At 34.9% G+C, this 18,091-nt stretch overlaps 1 protein-coding gene across 1 annotated transcript in view; it reads left to right on the top strand.

Annotated features, from left to right (window-relative positions):
• LOC136843109 (uncharacterized) overlaps nt 1–18,091 on the top strand; it is a 453,879-nt gene that overhangs the window by 179,626 nt on the left and 256,162 nt on the right. Inside the window, exon 2 of the mRNA XM_067111111.1 lies at nt 1–1,867. This exon is cut by the window's left edge and continues 388 nt beyond it. Within this exon, the coding sequence (XP_066967212.1) occupies nt 1–1,867 (1,867 nt within the window). The remainder of the gene's footprint in view (nt 1,868–18,091) is intronic.

Genomic DNA, 18,091 nt, shown 5'->3' with positions numbered 1-18,091 from the left:
AAGGCACAGCCCTCATGAAGTCAGCCCTCATAGATTTTCGCCCAGCGAGCCTCCGTCCCGGTTGTCACCCTTAGATACCCCTCCTTCGAGACGTTCATCTCACGCTGCTTCCCCTCGATTGTCCCCTCACGATTCGTATTCTCGAGAATCCCGAGTGTCACCTTATGACTTCCTACCAAGGCTCTCCCCTTGCGACAGCCCTACGAGATTTTCTTCCCATGAGTCTACTCCCAGACACGGGTACTATGATCCCCCGCCCAGATTGTCCCCGTGTGACAGTCCTACCAGGTTCTCCCCACAGGACCCTCCTTCTCGAAATTCCCCACACGGGTCTTCACATCGTCTTTCCACTCACGAGTCACTCCCTAAGCATTCCCCTTGTGACAGTTCTGCAAGTCATTCCCCTCAAGACCCTCCGTCGCATCATTCCTCTCACGAGGCTCATCCTTTCCTCTCGCCACAAGAGATGCCAACAAGGTTGTCCCCTCTAGAGTCTCGTGCCCCACATCCTTTCCCTGTTCCATCTGGTAGCAGGCACAAACTACCAGAAATTGCTGCGAATCATGACACTGACCCTCCATCTCCAAAACTTCATAGGAAGGAAACGGATTTATCATTTAATAACGTGAGGCTGCAAGAAACGTATATAAACGTGGAAACATTGGAAGAAAGAGAAACAGAAAAACAATTGTCAGAAGCCTGGAAAAGGAAAAGGAGAAGATCAATAGAACCATCCATTCCTGAATATCTAAAATCGGCTCCCATTAAGCGCATTAAACACCCACTGGAAGAAAATGTCTTGGTAACGTTCTTTTCTACCTTTGCTAGCATAGTTCTGACATGTGCTATAAGTATCCCTTTGAGTTTAGCTTTCTTGTTAGTTTTTCCTGTTGCATTCCTGATGAAGGTCGTGACAGCTGCTTGCCATAAACCTAGATTTCACAGTTGCATCTCGTGTCACAATGATTACTTGGCCCCCCACGATGCACAGTTCCTTCTGCAGGATGTTGACAATCATGCTGTCATCCATAGCGTCTTGATTATTGACGCTTCAATGAACCTGAAACGAATCAAACAGCTGTTAGCCACTAGGGTGGTTGAGGCTAAAAATGGTGCTGGTGGACTTATGTATCCTAGACTTACTCAGATGGTGTCTCAGTTGCCTGCTGGACCAGCATGGGTTCTTGATCAAAACTTCAACCTCCACAACCATGTTTTCTCCGGTCCAGCTATCACAACAGAGGAAGAACTACAAAAATACGTTAGCTCATTACTGTCACAACCATTACCTCCGACACGACCTCTGTGGGAAATTATTGTACTGCACGATTATGGGCGTAGTAGAGATACCGTCCTCGTCTGCCGTTTACATCAGTGTCTATCGGATGGAATGTCTTTGATCAGAGTTTTGTGTCAGTCACTTTCAGACAATCAAATCATGCACATTCCTCAAAAACCTCACTTTGGAGGAACTACTTATGGTATGAATCTTATTAAAGCCTTGTTAATCGGACCAATGACTGCCTTGACCTGGCTTTGGTGGTGGCGACCTGACCTGAACCCACTGACCGTTCGTCGGAATTCGTGTTCGTACCGAACTCGAAAAGCCAGAAGCAAAAAGTCTTACGGCTGCAAGAGAGATATCAGTGACGGTGACAGTGAAGAGAGTGGTGCTTACACCGTCTGGAATGAAGACGCAACAGACGGTCAAGTGGTGTTTTGGTCTGCGGCGGTGTCCGTTAACAGGGTGGTGCGTATCAAACAGGTCACGCGCACTTGTCTGAATGACGTACTCCTAGCAGCACTCTCCGGAGCTCTAAGGCTTACGTTGCAACGGCAAGGGGTAATGCATCCTCCTGACCTCAAGGTAAGTAATGATTTCAGTTTTCTCTCCTGGTGATCTGATGACTTTTTAAGAGGTTTTAATATGAGATTTTGAATGTATCGAATTAATACTGTTTTCAAGATCTGCATTGAGGAACATTTTTTTTTTACGATTTTTCACGTACAATCCCCGAGTAAAACTTGCATGGATCTCCTTGCCTTCCTTTCTTCACTTATTCATCGATTCATCTCATCTCTTTATTCTACTATCATCCATTACATGGAGTCCTAAATACACTTGTGTATTTCCATCATCAATCCTAGCATTGCTGGCTTCATCTTCCATGCTTCTTTTGCCAAGACTCACTTTTAACTTTCTCTGCTTATAACCACTTTCAGTCTTTTCAATCTTCTGTGCATTTCTATATACGTGTACCTTTTACCACTGCGTCATCCCCGAAAATAAAAAAAAAAACTACAAACTCTATTCCCAACCATCTCTTTTTCATCCCCTAAATTTATGGCGTTCTCTCTAGGCCCTCTCTTGATATAAATGTTAAAAATCCCTGGTGATATCATACTCACTATTATGAAAATCAATCATTCTCTTGTGCAAGTATTCTAAGACGTGTCACTTCCATCTCAAAAACTTGTAATAACTCTCAGCAAATTAACCTTGACACCAGATATCCATAACATTTTCCATAACATAGCCTTATCATTTTAATGATAAGCTTTTGGAAAGTCTATTTATGCTTTCTACAACTTTTTCAATTTCTACATAACTTCTTACGCAGTTCTTGATATAAAAAAATAATTGCTCCACACGTTCTCGCCTGTGTTTAAGCTGACACTCCTCTTTTTTTTATCAGTCCTATCTTTTTTAATCAAACAAGATCCTACCATACACATTCTTAGGTAACATGATTGTTCCAGTAAACATTATTATTCCCTATGAAACATTACAGCTACCCCTATCACTTTTCCCCTTACACACACACACACACACACACACAAAAAAAAATCCTCTGCCCATTCTTTGGAAGCTATATTTCATGGATAGAAACATTACACACCCTGGTCAGCAACTGAGTCATTCACACTATCCAACCACCCTTGAGTATCTCATATGTGGCTGCTTTTCCATTTTTCAGCTTTTCAGTTGCCTTCCTTTCTACCTCAACTCTCATAGGTAAAAACATTTCCAAATTTAATTCAGATCTACTCACTTCAGTCCTCTACATTCAACATTCTATGAACATCTCTAAATTCTGAACCTTTCTAATTTTATTGCACTCATTAACAATCCCAATTACCTCTCTTATCCTGAAATATAACTACACGTAAAGAAGTCTTCTTTGTGCCAAATGTCTCAGTTCATGAGACGCTTGGTGTTTGTATGTATATATATATATATATATATATGTATATATATATATATATATATATATATATATATATATATATATATATATATATTTAAACCTGTTTTCCCCTAACATGGACGGGCTCTTAGATAGAACACAATAACACCCACTGTCTCATTTATATGTCTGTTTAAGTATGTTGGTGTGGGTAGATTGCTTTAATAACTCCAGTTTTTCAAAAATTATTTACACTTCATGTGCTTTATTCATATATGTGCAGTGTATATATATATATATATATATATATATATATATATATATATATATATATATATATATATATATATATATATATATATACGTATATATATATTATATATATGTATATATATTTAAAACGTTTTCCCCTAACATGGACGGACTCCTTAGATAGAACACAATAACACCCACTGTCTCATTTATATGTCTGTTTAAGTATGTTGGTGTGGGTAGATTGCTTTAATAACTCCAGTTCTCCCATTAACAAAAGTGTCTCTTAAAATAAGACCCGAGCACATTATTGTATTAGGTCATGGCTGAAAACCAGCAATGCTACCCACGCTCTTAAACACGTAATTTAATCAAATAATATAAGGGTGCCTTAGATTCTTTGTCCATAGTTTTGATCACTTGTCATTACATTATCTAGTCGATCACTAACATCGAAGAATGGAGGGACCTTTTTTTTTTTTTCATTTTTTGAACGAATATGATATTTAATTGCTCATTGAATCTTCTGTTTGTTCAAGCACTTCTTCTCGTCCAAGTAATTAATTTCCTTTAATTGCGTCAAGTGTAGTTCAAGAATGATACAGTGCGTCTATAAATTGGCAGATTTCCATGGCAATAAAAACAAATACATTTAAAACTCAGTTAATTATAATAAACAAACAAACGAACAAACAAATACAAATGCCTCACAACCTGTTAACGAGATCCAGTCCCATCGAATGGGGTTTCCTTGCTCAAGGTGCTTTTTATGCTTTAAAAGATACTCTCTATTATATTCTGTTTATTTACTTAGTGGTTCTCAACCCTTTGAAGTCCTTCCGACCTAATACGCCATGGAACATAAGTTACAGTGGTCAAGGAATATTATCAAATAGAAAACTGCTCTATAGACAAGTTGAATATTTTATTGAACAGTAATTATTATTTTGACAGATTTGCATGGGGAATTTGTTTCCTTTTGCGTTTGATGTAAATGGAGAAAATAAAGGTTACTACGTGGCCAACCTGGAAATTTTATCTTCTATCAACAGTAGTTTTAACTATGACGCAGTGTTATATTTTGTAACTTGACTCGCCGTTTGGGGAATTCTTTGTCCATTCTTGCAGGTACTGAACAACACTATAAAGGACCAGCCCATATATCAAATTGAGCAGAACCATACCCGATATGACAACTATTAAATATATCCTTGAATTTTTAGAAATGAAAGTACGCAAATAAAATATAGATAAAGCATAAACTCACAAATAAAATATAGATAAAGCATAAACTCATAAAATATTCACTAATGCAATTTTAAGCAATCTCTTAATGGAGCATTAGGGAAACATCCTTCTGTCCCCTTGACTCCATCAATTAAGTTTTCAGATATGCGTCCATTCCCCCGTCGGGTTATTGCATTCTGCATCATTGATATTGATGATACTTTTCCAAAGTGCAATTTGTTCGATGGTTGTTCTGTTTTAATACACTTGCAATAAACAGACCTCCTTGTGTCTTTACCTATTGATTCATATTCGAAAATAGATGCTGTACCTTCTTATTAGCCAGAGGTTTTCAATTACGAACATTGCAGTCTCTCCATCTTTTTATATATTTCTGTGTACACAGATGAATGGTTAATTTTGATGACTGCCTTTCCTGCTTGAAAAGAGTGCATTTAAAGCTGAGAACCTTACGTTTACCCGTCTTGAATAAAAGGAATGATAATGTTTGACTCACTTTCCAGACTTTGATGATCTTCTCGTGACCCTACCCCTCGCTACATGGGCCATATTTCCGATAAAGATTTCATGGTACCCTTTACAGCTTAAGCGTGCAGACAAACGTACAAAGATAAAACTTACGTTGATTAAAAAAAAATTATCCTAAAGTAATGAAAGGTGGATCTGCTTAGGTTTTGTGAATGAATAGTATTTTCTTTTATTACAGTTCGCAAAGAGAGAGAGAGAGAGAGAGAGAGAGAGAGAGAGAGAGAGAGAGAGAGAGAGAGAGAGAGAGAGAGCGATTAAAGTTTGCACCTGTTTATCCATGCGCACGAAGTGCTCTTATTTCGTAAAATACCTTCATAAATCTAAGCCCGGGAATGTCCATAAATTTGCTTATACAGCGGAATTGTTAGGCAATACTCTATAAGGGGGACAGGATAATAAATAAAAAAGAATATTCAAATAAATGTAAATATAAAAAGAAAGAAACTGATAACGTGAAGTGTACTCGAGAGTATTCTCCAGGAAAGGAACTGGAAGCAGAGGCAGAGACGGCAGCATAAAATTTGCTATTATTAGATATAGGCGGAATATGATGAACGTTCTTAGCATGCAGAATGTTGACGTTCTTGTCGAAAGTTTATGCAAGTTTTCGAAGGAAAAAAGACAGTTTTGGTAGAAGTTTTATATATATATATATATATATATATATATATATATATATATATATATACATACATATATATATATATATATATATATATATATATATATATATATATATATATATATATATATATATATATATATATATATATATATATATGTATATACATACATACACGTGTGTTTGTATTGAATGTTCACGAATAATGTTATTGTTAAGACTTGAGCAGTTTTACCAATAAAAACCATAATTTCCAAAACAAGATTGAGTATGTCAGCTTGACTGAAGGCGCCTCGAAATTCTAAGTAATTAGATCCGAAATCACGTATCGATATTATCTGTAAGTCTTATTAACTATCTTAGTTTTAACAAATAGTCTCTCCATTATGAATGGAAAACATGAAACAGTAAAATGAAAAATAAACTAAAAGAAGGTTGACATTAAGCAAAAAATAAAAACTATGGACCAAACAAAGAAGGGGTCAAGTTAAAATGATTTGAACATAACGAGGTAGTTGGTAACAGACCAGTGTCCTCTTAGCCAAAATTTGCTAATCGTCAGGTAACGGAATATTACGCGCCTACTTGGAATTCCTTCTGATCGCCTTGGCGAAGGCCTGGTCTCCTGGTGATCAATGTTGGTCTGCTGTATCGGTTGTTCTTCGTCGGTATATCTACAATGACTGCGATCTGTTGCAACCACACCGTGAAGTCTGTCCATGGGAAAATAATGAATCCGAATATTCTACATATGTCTTCGAGAAGCGGGTCTGGAAATCACATTAGTGATGGATTAGGACTTCTTGATTTAAATATTTGTTATAAGTAAAAATGTTCACTGACAGAATAATTGCTCTTCAATATACTACTACACTAATGTTTATTTTCATACCATCAAGAAAACTTCGTATATAAAATTGATGAATTATTCTTGAGACAACTGTACAGGCATGACCATTTTAAAGAAAAGTTTTCCCACGACTTGTATAGCAACAAACTTTAATGTTATAAGTTCAAGTTCATGACAAATTACAATTTTTTTTTCTTTTTACCTGTAAAAGTTCATGAAATTAGACTAGTTACTTAAGAACGTTTCGATTTCCCACAAAAACCTGTTTTATTAATAATATATATGTGGAAAAACATCCATGAAATCTATGTCATTATGATGAGTAACATCAAGTATTTCACATGACAGAACGTTTCATGAGGATGCCACATGCGAGAACCTGATACCGTATATTAGCTTTAACCCTTAATATCAGGGGTTACATTAGCGTTCAATCGCGAGCGAACAGCGCCATATTTTGCAGCGAATCAACAATAGGTTTTTATGTCTTCACAAATGTGAACGCGAGCGTCATCTATTGTGTGTGCCGGCGGGGGCTTTCGCAAGCCACTTCTCTGTCTTAGCGGGGGACCTGCCGAGCTGTGTGATCGGAAAATACTTTATTGTTATCAGTTTTTTAAATGATTTCCCTCGGTCCGGAGCCTTATAAGGCTTGGGTTTTTGAAGTTGATTTCTTTGAGAAATCAAACGGTTTATAGTTGTTATGTTTTAATATCATACATACAAACACACACACACACACACACACACATATATATATATATATATATATATATATATATATATATATATATATATATATATATATATATGTGTGTGTGTGTGTGTGTGTGTGTGTGTGTGTGTGTGTGTGTGTGTGGTTGTGTGTGTGTGTGTTTGAGAAGGTTGAGAAGTAAATCGGCCTTTTGAATAGCCATACAACTGGTTTTGCTCTCGTATTCACATATTCTCATTCTCTCTCTCTCTCTCTCTCTCTCTCTCTCTCTCTCGAGAGAGAGAGAGAGAGACTGTGAATTGGCGATAGCTTCATCATATTACTCGTACATTCTCAGGGTATTTCTGTGAAGATTTTTTATCCTTTCTCTGTTAAAAAATTCTTTTCGCATTACTACTCCACCTTTCTCTCTTCTCTACTTAAGTCAAACTTTGTGGTCGAGCTATTATTTTGTAGTCACGGAATTTTTGGAGTTGAAGCTGTTTTTTCTGGCGTAAGGGCTACACCCTCATTCTTGTTCGAGTGGTTCATGCGGTAGTTGCGTCTTGTTTTCCATGAGGGTCGCCCATCAAGTAGCCTACTGGCAAACCCAACGCTCTTTGACCTCGTTGGTATATAAATTATATATATATATATATATATATATATATATATATATATATATATATATACATATATACATACATACATACATACATACACACACACATATATATATATATGTATATATAACCATATATATATATTTATATATATAATTGTCCTTTTAACTGTCTAAGGTTGTAAGCATGTATATATATGTATATATATATATATATATGTATATATATATATATATATATGTATATATATATATATATATATATATATATATATATATATATATATATATATATATATATATATATATATATATATATATATATATATATATATATATACACACATATACAGTATATGTATCTGAATCCTTTTCCTATTATCCAAAATTCCATGGCCATGTGTTCTCTCTCTATAATATGTCAGAGTATTTGTGTATGTGAGAGAGAGAGAGAGAGATAGAGAGAGAGAGAGAGAGAGAGAGAGAGAGAGAGAGAGAGAGAGAGAGAGAGAGAGAGAGAGAGAGAGAGAGGGACTGCTAGCGTCAGAAAAGCAATAACTCGAGCTTATTAAAAGTCCTGGAAGAGTCCCAGAGGCCAAGTGGTCTGTGTTAGGTAGTCACTTCTTTTTATCTCCGTTAATATTTGTGGCATATCTGTTACTTGGCCATTATAACTGCTCTTCTTGACAGGTGAATGTTTAATTGACGTTCGTCTACGATTTGTTTCCTTCTTTCTTTCTTATCTTTCCTTGTCCTACTTCATTTCGTTATTTAAATTTAAGAGAAGAGTTTCAGAGCTTCTGTATAGGTATGGAAAACATTTTTGCATTTCATACTTTATGTTTCTAGTCTGCTACTTAGTATAGTGTGTATATTATGGCGCTTGATTTTAGAATTGTCTTTGTAAAATTATGACATTACATAGTTTCTGTGTTCACATTTGTCTCTTTACAAGCATACAAACACACACACACATATATATGTATGTATATATACATAGGTGATTCATATTTTTCTAAACTGCAGTTTCGTTCTTTGGCGCCCCTAAAGATTTGTTCCAAAAAAGCTAGCATGTATGTGTGTGGATATGTATATGTGTGTGTATATATATATATATATATATATATATATATATATATATATATATATGCATGTCATATAAAGGTAGTGTAATTATTACCACGAAAGTCCCTTTCTTTGAAAGTCTTACTGCTAATGGGTTCTTTGTAGCTTAATGTTTGAAAGCGTACAAATGATATATGTATATGTATATATATATATATATATATATATATATATATATATATATATATATATATATATATGTGTATGCATATATACAAACACACACATATATATATATATATATATATATATATATATATATATATATATATATATATATATATATATATATATATATATATCAGACACCACTGGTAAGAAATGAAAAGCGGTTGTAATTCATGACCGGTGTCGGCTTTACTGATAAGCCATCTTCAGAGGACTGGGACAAAAAGTGATATAAATTCAGCATACATATTCTAGTTGTTTTGTAGGCGGAGTCCTATACCTTCATTAGTGACAGGTCAATTTTTTACAAATCCGATTATCTGGCGGAGCGCGCTTCCCTTCTCCCCGTCTCTCAGCTACCATCCTTAAAATTTAATCTTCTTGCACATTTTTAAAAAAATTATTGAATCAAGTTAATACGTGCCTTGGTTGTTATTCATACGCTCAGAGAAACATTATTTTGTAAAACTAGACTCAATTATGTTTCTTTCTTGTGCATTCTTAGAAAGAAATATCTTTTTTGCTTCCGTTTGTTGGAGTGTATGATCGTTTTCACTAACATGTACACAAAATTCCTCTGTTCACTTGTACATTTCTGACACATCTTTTACGCTGTTCTGTTTTCTTTTTCAATGTTTTTCTAGTTTGACCAAGAAAAAGCTTATCACAAGGCTTACATGGAATTCAGTAAACACATCCTTCAGTGTTGTCGGGGGAGTTCTCTATGAGTACACGTTTCATTATTTTATTGGTCTTAAATGCTACAATAACTCCAAAACATCTTCAAGATTATTATTATATGACAGTACAAGCAGGTTTTTTGTGTTATAAGTTTCTCTTTATTGTCATAAATGTCTTTCTGGTCGCCTTTAATTTATTGTCTAAACAGAGTCAGGATATAGGCAAGATATTGAAATCATATACAAAAGTTAAGTATATCTTAGTTTAACCAGACCACTGAGCTGATTAACAGCTCTCCTAGGGCTGGCCCGAAGGATTAGATTTATATTACGTAGCTAAGGACCAACCGATTGCCTAGCAACGGGACCTACGGCTTATTGTGGAATCCGAACTACATTATGACGAGAAATGAATTTCTGTCACCAGAAATAAATTCCTCTAATTCTTCATTGGCCGGTCGGAGAGTCGAACGCCATATACAAAATATATATATATATATATATATATATATATATATATATATATATATATATATATATGTAGTGGATACAGTGTACTGCAGATACGTGACTCTTACCGAAACTAGCGAGCAAGCAGCTCAAGAGGCAAACCTTTAACAAGGGCTGCTAATGATGCTACTTTGTGAGAGTAGGAAGTTTTGAGAATAGTGAAAGGCGTTCATCAGAGGGTTTTGTTCTCGTTTCAAGAGGTAGAGGCTTTGGGGCATAATATTCATCACAGCCTTTCCTGAATTTGTTTATCTGTATCTGCCAGTGTGTGTAAGTTGTGCACGTGTACGCGTGTGAGTATATCCTAATCTGTTTACAATTTCTAGATACTTGAAGAAATACGAGTATTGGATGGATGTACACACACAAGGTCACACACATACGCCCACCCACAAATATACGAGTATATTTATATACATATGTATGTACATTATATATATATATATATATATATATATATATATATATATATATATATATATATATATATATATAATTATATATACTGTATATATATATATCTATATACTATATATATATATATATATATATATATATATATATATATATATATATATATATATATATATATATATATATATATATATATATATATATATATATATATATATATATGTATATATGTTACCAGCAAAATTTCATTTTGGGTCATTTAATCCATTCGTACACGAAATGTGAAATCACAGTTTTGTATGCTGGTATTTAGTTTTGTACATGGCTGAACTTATACATTTTAAAATTACTGTCCATTTTGGCAGTCCGTGGTAAGTGATATAGTTTGTATAGAAAACATTGCAAATCAACTAACTTTTTCAAGGATATTATATATGTTGATTGTGTCTTATTTTGAAATAATTCGAAATTATCCCTTAATAAGACACCATTGCAATAAAGAAAGAGGGAATCGTGACAGTCAAAACGAGAATTCGTTTAATAAGAACCCCAAATCATCAATGCGAAAGGATAAGAAAATATTACTTATTGTTTTATTCGAAATGATCGCTGTGAAATGTATTGGCCATTTTCGCAGCGGATAGCATTAAAGCAGACACGCTTCGACATTCCATAAAACTGGAAAAGTGCACTTAATCTCCTTCAGTCGGGCGACCATTACTCGACTCCGGTGCTTCGTTTTCATTTCTCCTTTCCTGCGCATTTTGGCTTTGCTCTCCCGGTCTTACTGATTTGTTTCTGCTCAATGGCGTATGGTATGCGGTCGATGTTTTCGCTGCGACGAAAAACGCTCGGCAATTTTACTTCAACTTTATGAAATCAGTAGTTGTTCTACGGAAAGGGAGAGAGAAAAAAATATATAAAAACTTCCCATTATCTCACCATTCAGGGAAAACCCCCTTTCCTGTTCCACTTGTTCCTGCATGACAATATTTGTAGAGCTTATGGTCAGGACAAAGATGAACTACGAAGGATAGGATTTGGTTTTAACCCATATGTACCGATTTTGTTTGTCGAATTTAAATACATTTTCACTAAAAATAAGGTCAAGATATCATCCTCATGGTCATGAAATGTTGACCCTTTGCGCTATATAGGCTGAATTATATAGAATTTATTGTCGCTGTTGCCAGGACTAAGGATTGCAATGTGTGTAATCTCGTAAGTTTTCAGTTATATATATATATATATATTTATACATTATATATATATATATATATATATATATATATATATATATATATATATATATATATATATATATATATATATATATATATATATATGATTTCAGTTATTCCAGTGGAAAGGGAGTAAAAAAAATATCGTATGAAAGAAAATCAAGAGATTATTGAAGGAATTAAAATACGAATACACACTCACTCAGGCACACCCACAAGCTGGATGATAAGGTCATAGCTAAAACACAGAGCTCCCAAAGAGGATACGAGTGTATCTTAGCGCATGTGTGCACTTATTTGTCACATTCAGGTTAATTTTTACTGGAGTCAAAAAATCAGTCTTCATGGTAAAGCTGTCTTGTGTTTTTACTTCCTAGTAGTTGTAACCAGAACTTTGATTTTTTATAGACGCATTGATTCCTAAATGTCTCTTTATCAAATCTTGGGTTTCAGTGCATCCAATGGGTAGCATCTGTTTTCACTATAGTGGATGAACTTTTTCAGGAGAAATCCTTCTGACAGAGAAGCTCTTCACTTTCCAGTCTCAATGATCTGGAACGGGTCATCAGACACCTTACGTGAATTCCAACCCCGCCCAAAAATAGGCAGTGTACGTGAACATTAATTTTAAACATGAGAATGATTCTTACTATATTTCGTGTACTTTCTGATGTGACCACCATCTTGTTAGAGCAGACACCTCCATTATGCCAACTTTTATCATTAGCCCATTTATTGGTATCTAAGCTTCATCGTTGAAGGATTCATATGTTCAGTATGTTCTGAACTAATCACATTGCTTCTATTTCTATTGTAGCTAAAGTCTTCATGTTAAATTTTCTTTAAACACTTAAAAACCTGAAAGCCACCTTTTGGTATGATTTGTTTACAGCAAAATCTACTGGGAATCTATATTCTCTTACATTTGGTTATCCTCCCTCCGGAAGCTTTTGGAATTTTATTTCATTGCTCTTGGGATTTATTAGACATTCAACAGTTCCTGGCATAATGCTGTCCATCCTGCATATACGGCAGCTTCGGTCTTTCTCTCTAGAAACTAATTTCATGTTTCCCTTCAATCTGGTCAATTTCTGTGGTACCTGACAATGTTACATACGTCGATATCCATATATCTTGAGATATTCTCCAGGGATCTATTCTCTCCTCTAACCATTTTTATCTTTTCAGCAATGCTTTATTTAAGTCATTTGTGGCTGTTCCCATTACCATTCTAATCCTTACAAACAATCCCTGTTTTTCTGTCTTTGTCCTCCCCAAAAGCTCGCTCTCAAAAGACCTTCAGCTTATTGAAATCTAACAATGGTTGTGTGGACAATATCCCTGGTTTGTTTACATGCTTTCAAGATCAGTTTTCTTCCTGTTTCTTTGGAAATCAGTCACACTAATCCATATAACTTTTGGAACTAGAAATACGTAATAATGGAAAATGTAAATAACTGTCAGTTTAGGATCCCATTAGTAGGTTCTGTAAAAGGGTTAACTTTACTCAAAAACCATGGCAGATTCTTAAGCTGTCCTGCCAGCTTAAACAGTTCTTCTTGCTATCACCTCCAATAGTCGTTTACATGAGACTCGTCAACAGGTTGTGAATTCTGTAACAAACATCACAGAATGATTCTTAACTGTCCTCAAGTCAGTCAGTAGAAAACAGGTATTCTGTTATACTTAATGACTAAAGCTTGACGATATATCGCAGCATAGCGTACGTTTTTAACCGCTTACACATGACCAGCCTTCCCTATCAGCAAGCATATTTCCAAACCAAACTGCCTTATGACATGTATAAAAAATCTATATTTATTGGACGTCTTTTTATGATTTTCGTTGCTCAAAATGTTCCTTGTCTTCTGATATGTCTTTAAAAAATAAACTGCTTCGATTTTTTGTATAATCATAACTACGTTTCTTTTCTCTGATAAAGTTTATTATTTGTAGGAATTATTATGAGAAAGGAAATTGAAGGTGTATAAAAACATGTTTTTAATTTCTGTATGTGGTGAGTTTTATGAGCTTTGATAATACATGTCTGTGACCAGCTAAAGCCTCTGAAAAGATCAAGTGATATCCAGACAATATTCCTTTTTGATCGGAGTTTAAATCATAGATAATTTAGTACGGGAAGAGCACGAGTATTTTTGGTGACGCATATGATTCAGGTGGGGGAATTCAATAACCATAAAACCCTGGGGTAATTTATTTCGAATACGAGCAGTACCTCGAAAGAAAAAAAAAAAACTGAACCATTAAGCAGCTTTCTCTCATCACGACGGAACTTCTGCAGTTTCTTCTTTACTTCACCACTGCGAAATGAATAATCTTTTATCGTGATCCTTGGTACTTTTCATTATTATAAAAATTTAGTCTAGTCTGGTTTATTTTAGCTGCCTCCTATGTAGGGATCGCTATAATAATGTAGTGCATCCTTCATTTAATGAATACTGTGAATTGCTAAATATAAGAACTGTGATTATAGCGTGTACGCGATTATTCAGTTATAGTTTACATTGCGAACATATTTGTGATACAATGCTACAGTCTTCGTTGCGATATTGATCCCACCATTTTTACCAAAACTCTCAGTCAGAGCCAAACCGAAATGGTATTTCGGGAGCCCTTCGACATAAAAAGGAGTTAGTGGGCAGGCTGGGCTTTTGAGTGCCTTTGGCCCTTAAACTTTCTTCGCAAATCAGATTCCTGAGGCACTTCTTTTAGCAGGTTTCCAGCTTTCACGTCGAGCAGGGAGAAGGTCGCCGCTGAAAAGGACTATTTTCCCTTTTCCCCGTTTGCCAGGATCAAAGAACAATCCCTAATAGGCGCCCCGGTCTTTGGTGTTTACTCTTTGGTGGGTAACAGTGAAATAGCATTCCTCTACGTTTCTGTTTTTAAACATGATTTTAATTCTTCAGGTTATATGTGTGTAGGTATTTCACACGCGTACCGTGGAATCAAAACCATAGAAAATGCATACATGTACACCCACCCACACACACACACACACACACACACACACACACACACACACACACACACACACACACACACACACGTGTCCTTTCTCGTCCCCCTTTCCCCTCTGGGTATTTTATTTTACAGGCTTTTTTCTCTGAAATTTTAATACTTTCATTTAATTTTCCAATAACCAATATTCGTTGTATCCTTTCTAAAACATTTTTCATTCATAGAGTGAATTTGTTTCTGGACATCTTTCTGTCACGTCTCTCTGTCTCTCTGTAGCTTTATTTCTATAACTAAAGAAATTACTTATATGTCATTTGCATGATTAATCCCAAATTACCTTCCAAAGCCCCGTCTGTGAGCAACGCCGTTGGTTCAAGTTCAAAAGTTCCAAAATAAATTGGGAATACTTGAAGAGGACTACATTAGGATCAGTCTCTTTCCTTTTCACAAAAAAACAGTGAAGAAACAAATTCGAATTATTTTCATTTTGATTTTTTTTTTATAATTTTTCAAGAAGGCAAATGGTGCCTCTGTTCAGAATGAGAAACAGCCTGAAACAGACTATTATCAATATTTAAAGGACAAATTTCCATCAGATCTGATAAGCAGAAAATATGTCATATACTTAAAGAGAAGGTTTGATGGGAGAGCAAGTACGTGAAAATTACATGAATTAATTGCAAATATATGATAATAGCTATACTTGTTAGCTATTTGCATTTTGGATGTATTTACTAATTAGTTATGACAAATCGGTATAGTAGAACCGACAGACATGGATAATGTAGTATTCAAAATGTGCAGGTGGAGATGGTGTCATCATGAATTTAACTGCTGAAAACGTATACAAAATGAGAAATCACCAGTAGAAAGCGTTCTTATGTTAAATGCCAGTGTCGAGAATGAGAGTTTGTTGTACAATGTTTACACAACAAACGCAACATCCTCCAAGCAGTAACTTCCCTCTAATCGATGTTTTCTGCTGGCTCGCTTCCCCCTTCGCTGTCAATCAAGTTGAAGATTGGTTGTTTCTTATTCATTCGAAGTGACGACTGGCTCTGGCCTCTAGGGCAATGATTTTTTTTTTTTTTTTGCAGTGTGGAGCCAGTGTTTCATTTTGCTTATTTTTCTAAAAATTCTTTTTAGTAGTTTTTGCAGTGTATTACTAGAAACAATATCTAAATCTGCCTGTTTGTCTGTCCGTCTGTCTGATCGACGCCAGATGCAACTCTGGTTAATTCACTTTAGAAATATAATGGGAATAAATTGTTATCTGACTTTGCTTTTAGTGACGCCAGAGGCATTGACGGGAGATTTTCTGTTATATTCATTTGAGAGAAATAGCTATTATAAAAATGGATAATTGTTTTTTCCGTTCTCTAATGCTGTTTCTCTGCTTCTTTTTTATGAATTATCTCTCTCTCTCTCTCTCTCTCTCTCTCTCTCTCTCTCTCTCTCTCTCTCTCTCTCTCTGGATATTGCAGGGCCGTTTTATTTCCTTTTTAATTTCGCTAAGGACTTCAACAGCCATTTATTCGCGTTCAGAAAATAGAATTCATGAATTTATGGCGGTGACTTAGCAAAACCAATTTGGAAATGGTTTACCCATGTCTCTGCCATTTCCTCGGAAACGGTTATATGCCGATTAAATAGTGTGTCGAGCAGGGAAATGTGAAAGTCATAAAAATACCGGCAGTATTTTCTTCTTATTTTTGATTGAACCAGATTACGAATTTACCATTGTTGCTTTCCAAATTTACTTGATGTTGGTGTTTTCTATATTCCTTACTTTATAGCAATATAATGTCTGCATTTATTTTAGGACTTTAATATAAGCCAGTCTTCTATAAAGTAGCAGCCGCCTAAAAGCAATAAGTATGTACGCTTTTCGGAGGCCGATGAACATTTTGCAAATAATTTGTTTCACGTTGTGAGACCGTCATACGGCTTTTGAAGCAATGCAAGCCGAGTCCGCTTAAGCCTTGCTGCTTTGATTAATGCAAGAACAAAAGAGAAAAATCAGAATTCAGGGAGCGTTTCGGCTTAACCTCGGAATTAATTTGAGGATATTCCATTATTCGCTTTTGCGTTGGCAACAACAATTTACATTTTCTTGTCAAGTGTACTGAATCCTTCCCGAGGATACTGTGATGTTGTTTCTTTCGATGAAAATTGGATAACAAGTTGAGTAAACATCTGATGCTTGTAAGACATTGAAGACAAAAAATGTGTATCCATTGTATGTTTGTTTATATGCGCTTTTGAGTATAGACTGTTGCTGGTTGCAGAGGTCTTCAATCAGCAGTAGTCATAATAATCTTTTAATTAAAATGCTGTTTGTTCAATCATAAATAATATCATTATAAACTTTTGAAGTAATGCAATAAGAAGTGTTCGTATTTATTGAGATTTTATTTAGAATTATGCAAAACCTCCTCTGCTTAACCAGAAGATAACTACCCTATACTGCAGTGAATTTGGATATCTTATTTTAAATTGAAGGGTCGATGTTCAATTTGTGAAAATATTTTATTAAATATTTCTCTAGGGTCGTTGAATTCTAATGTGCACAGCAATTATTTTTGTTCAGTAGTTACTTTGCCTTGGATCTGAATTATCTTCACTCCAGGAGACCCTAAGGTAGACCTCAATGACAAATTTTTATTCTTAATTGAAATCAGGGTTGCTTTATGTAAAAGCTGGTATAGATCGTAGTCTACATAATATTTTCTTTATCTATTAATTTTTGCTTTCAGGAGCGCCTCGTTCCCGAGATCACTGTCCATTCTTCTATACTTTTCATTTTTCACCATATTTTTTTTAGCTATCTATATATTTTGTCTTTTTTCAGGACTTATTGTCTCTTTGAGCGCTTTATATAGACAATGATGTTTTTGAGATATGGCCGTCAATCTACATATAAACTTTTTGCAGTATTTTGATTGTTCAAATGATTTATGGTCTTATCTT

The sequence above is a fragment of the Macrobrachium rosenbergii genome, chromosome 11 (assembly GCF_040412425.1).
Source record: "Macrobrachium rosenbergii isolate ZJJX-2024 chromosome 11, ASM4041242v1, whole genome shotgun sequence".
NCBI classification, from domain to species: Eukaryota; Metazoa; Arthropoda; class Malacostraca; order Decapoda; family Palaemonidae; genus Macrobrachium; species Macrobrachium rosenbergii.
Note: the sequence above shows the minus strand (reverse complement) of the source record. Positions and strands in the feature narration are given on the sequence as shown.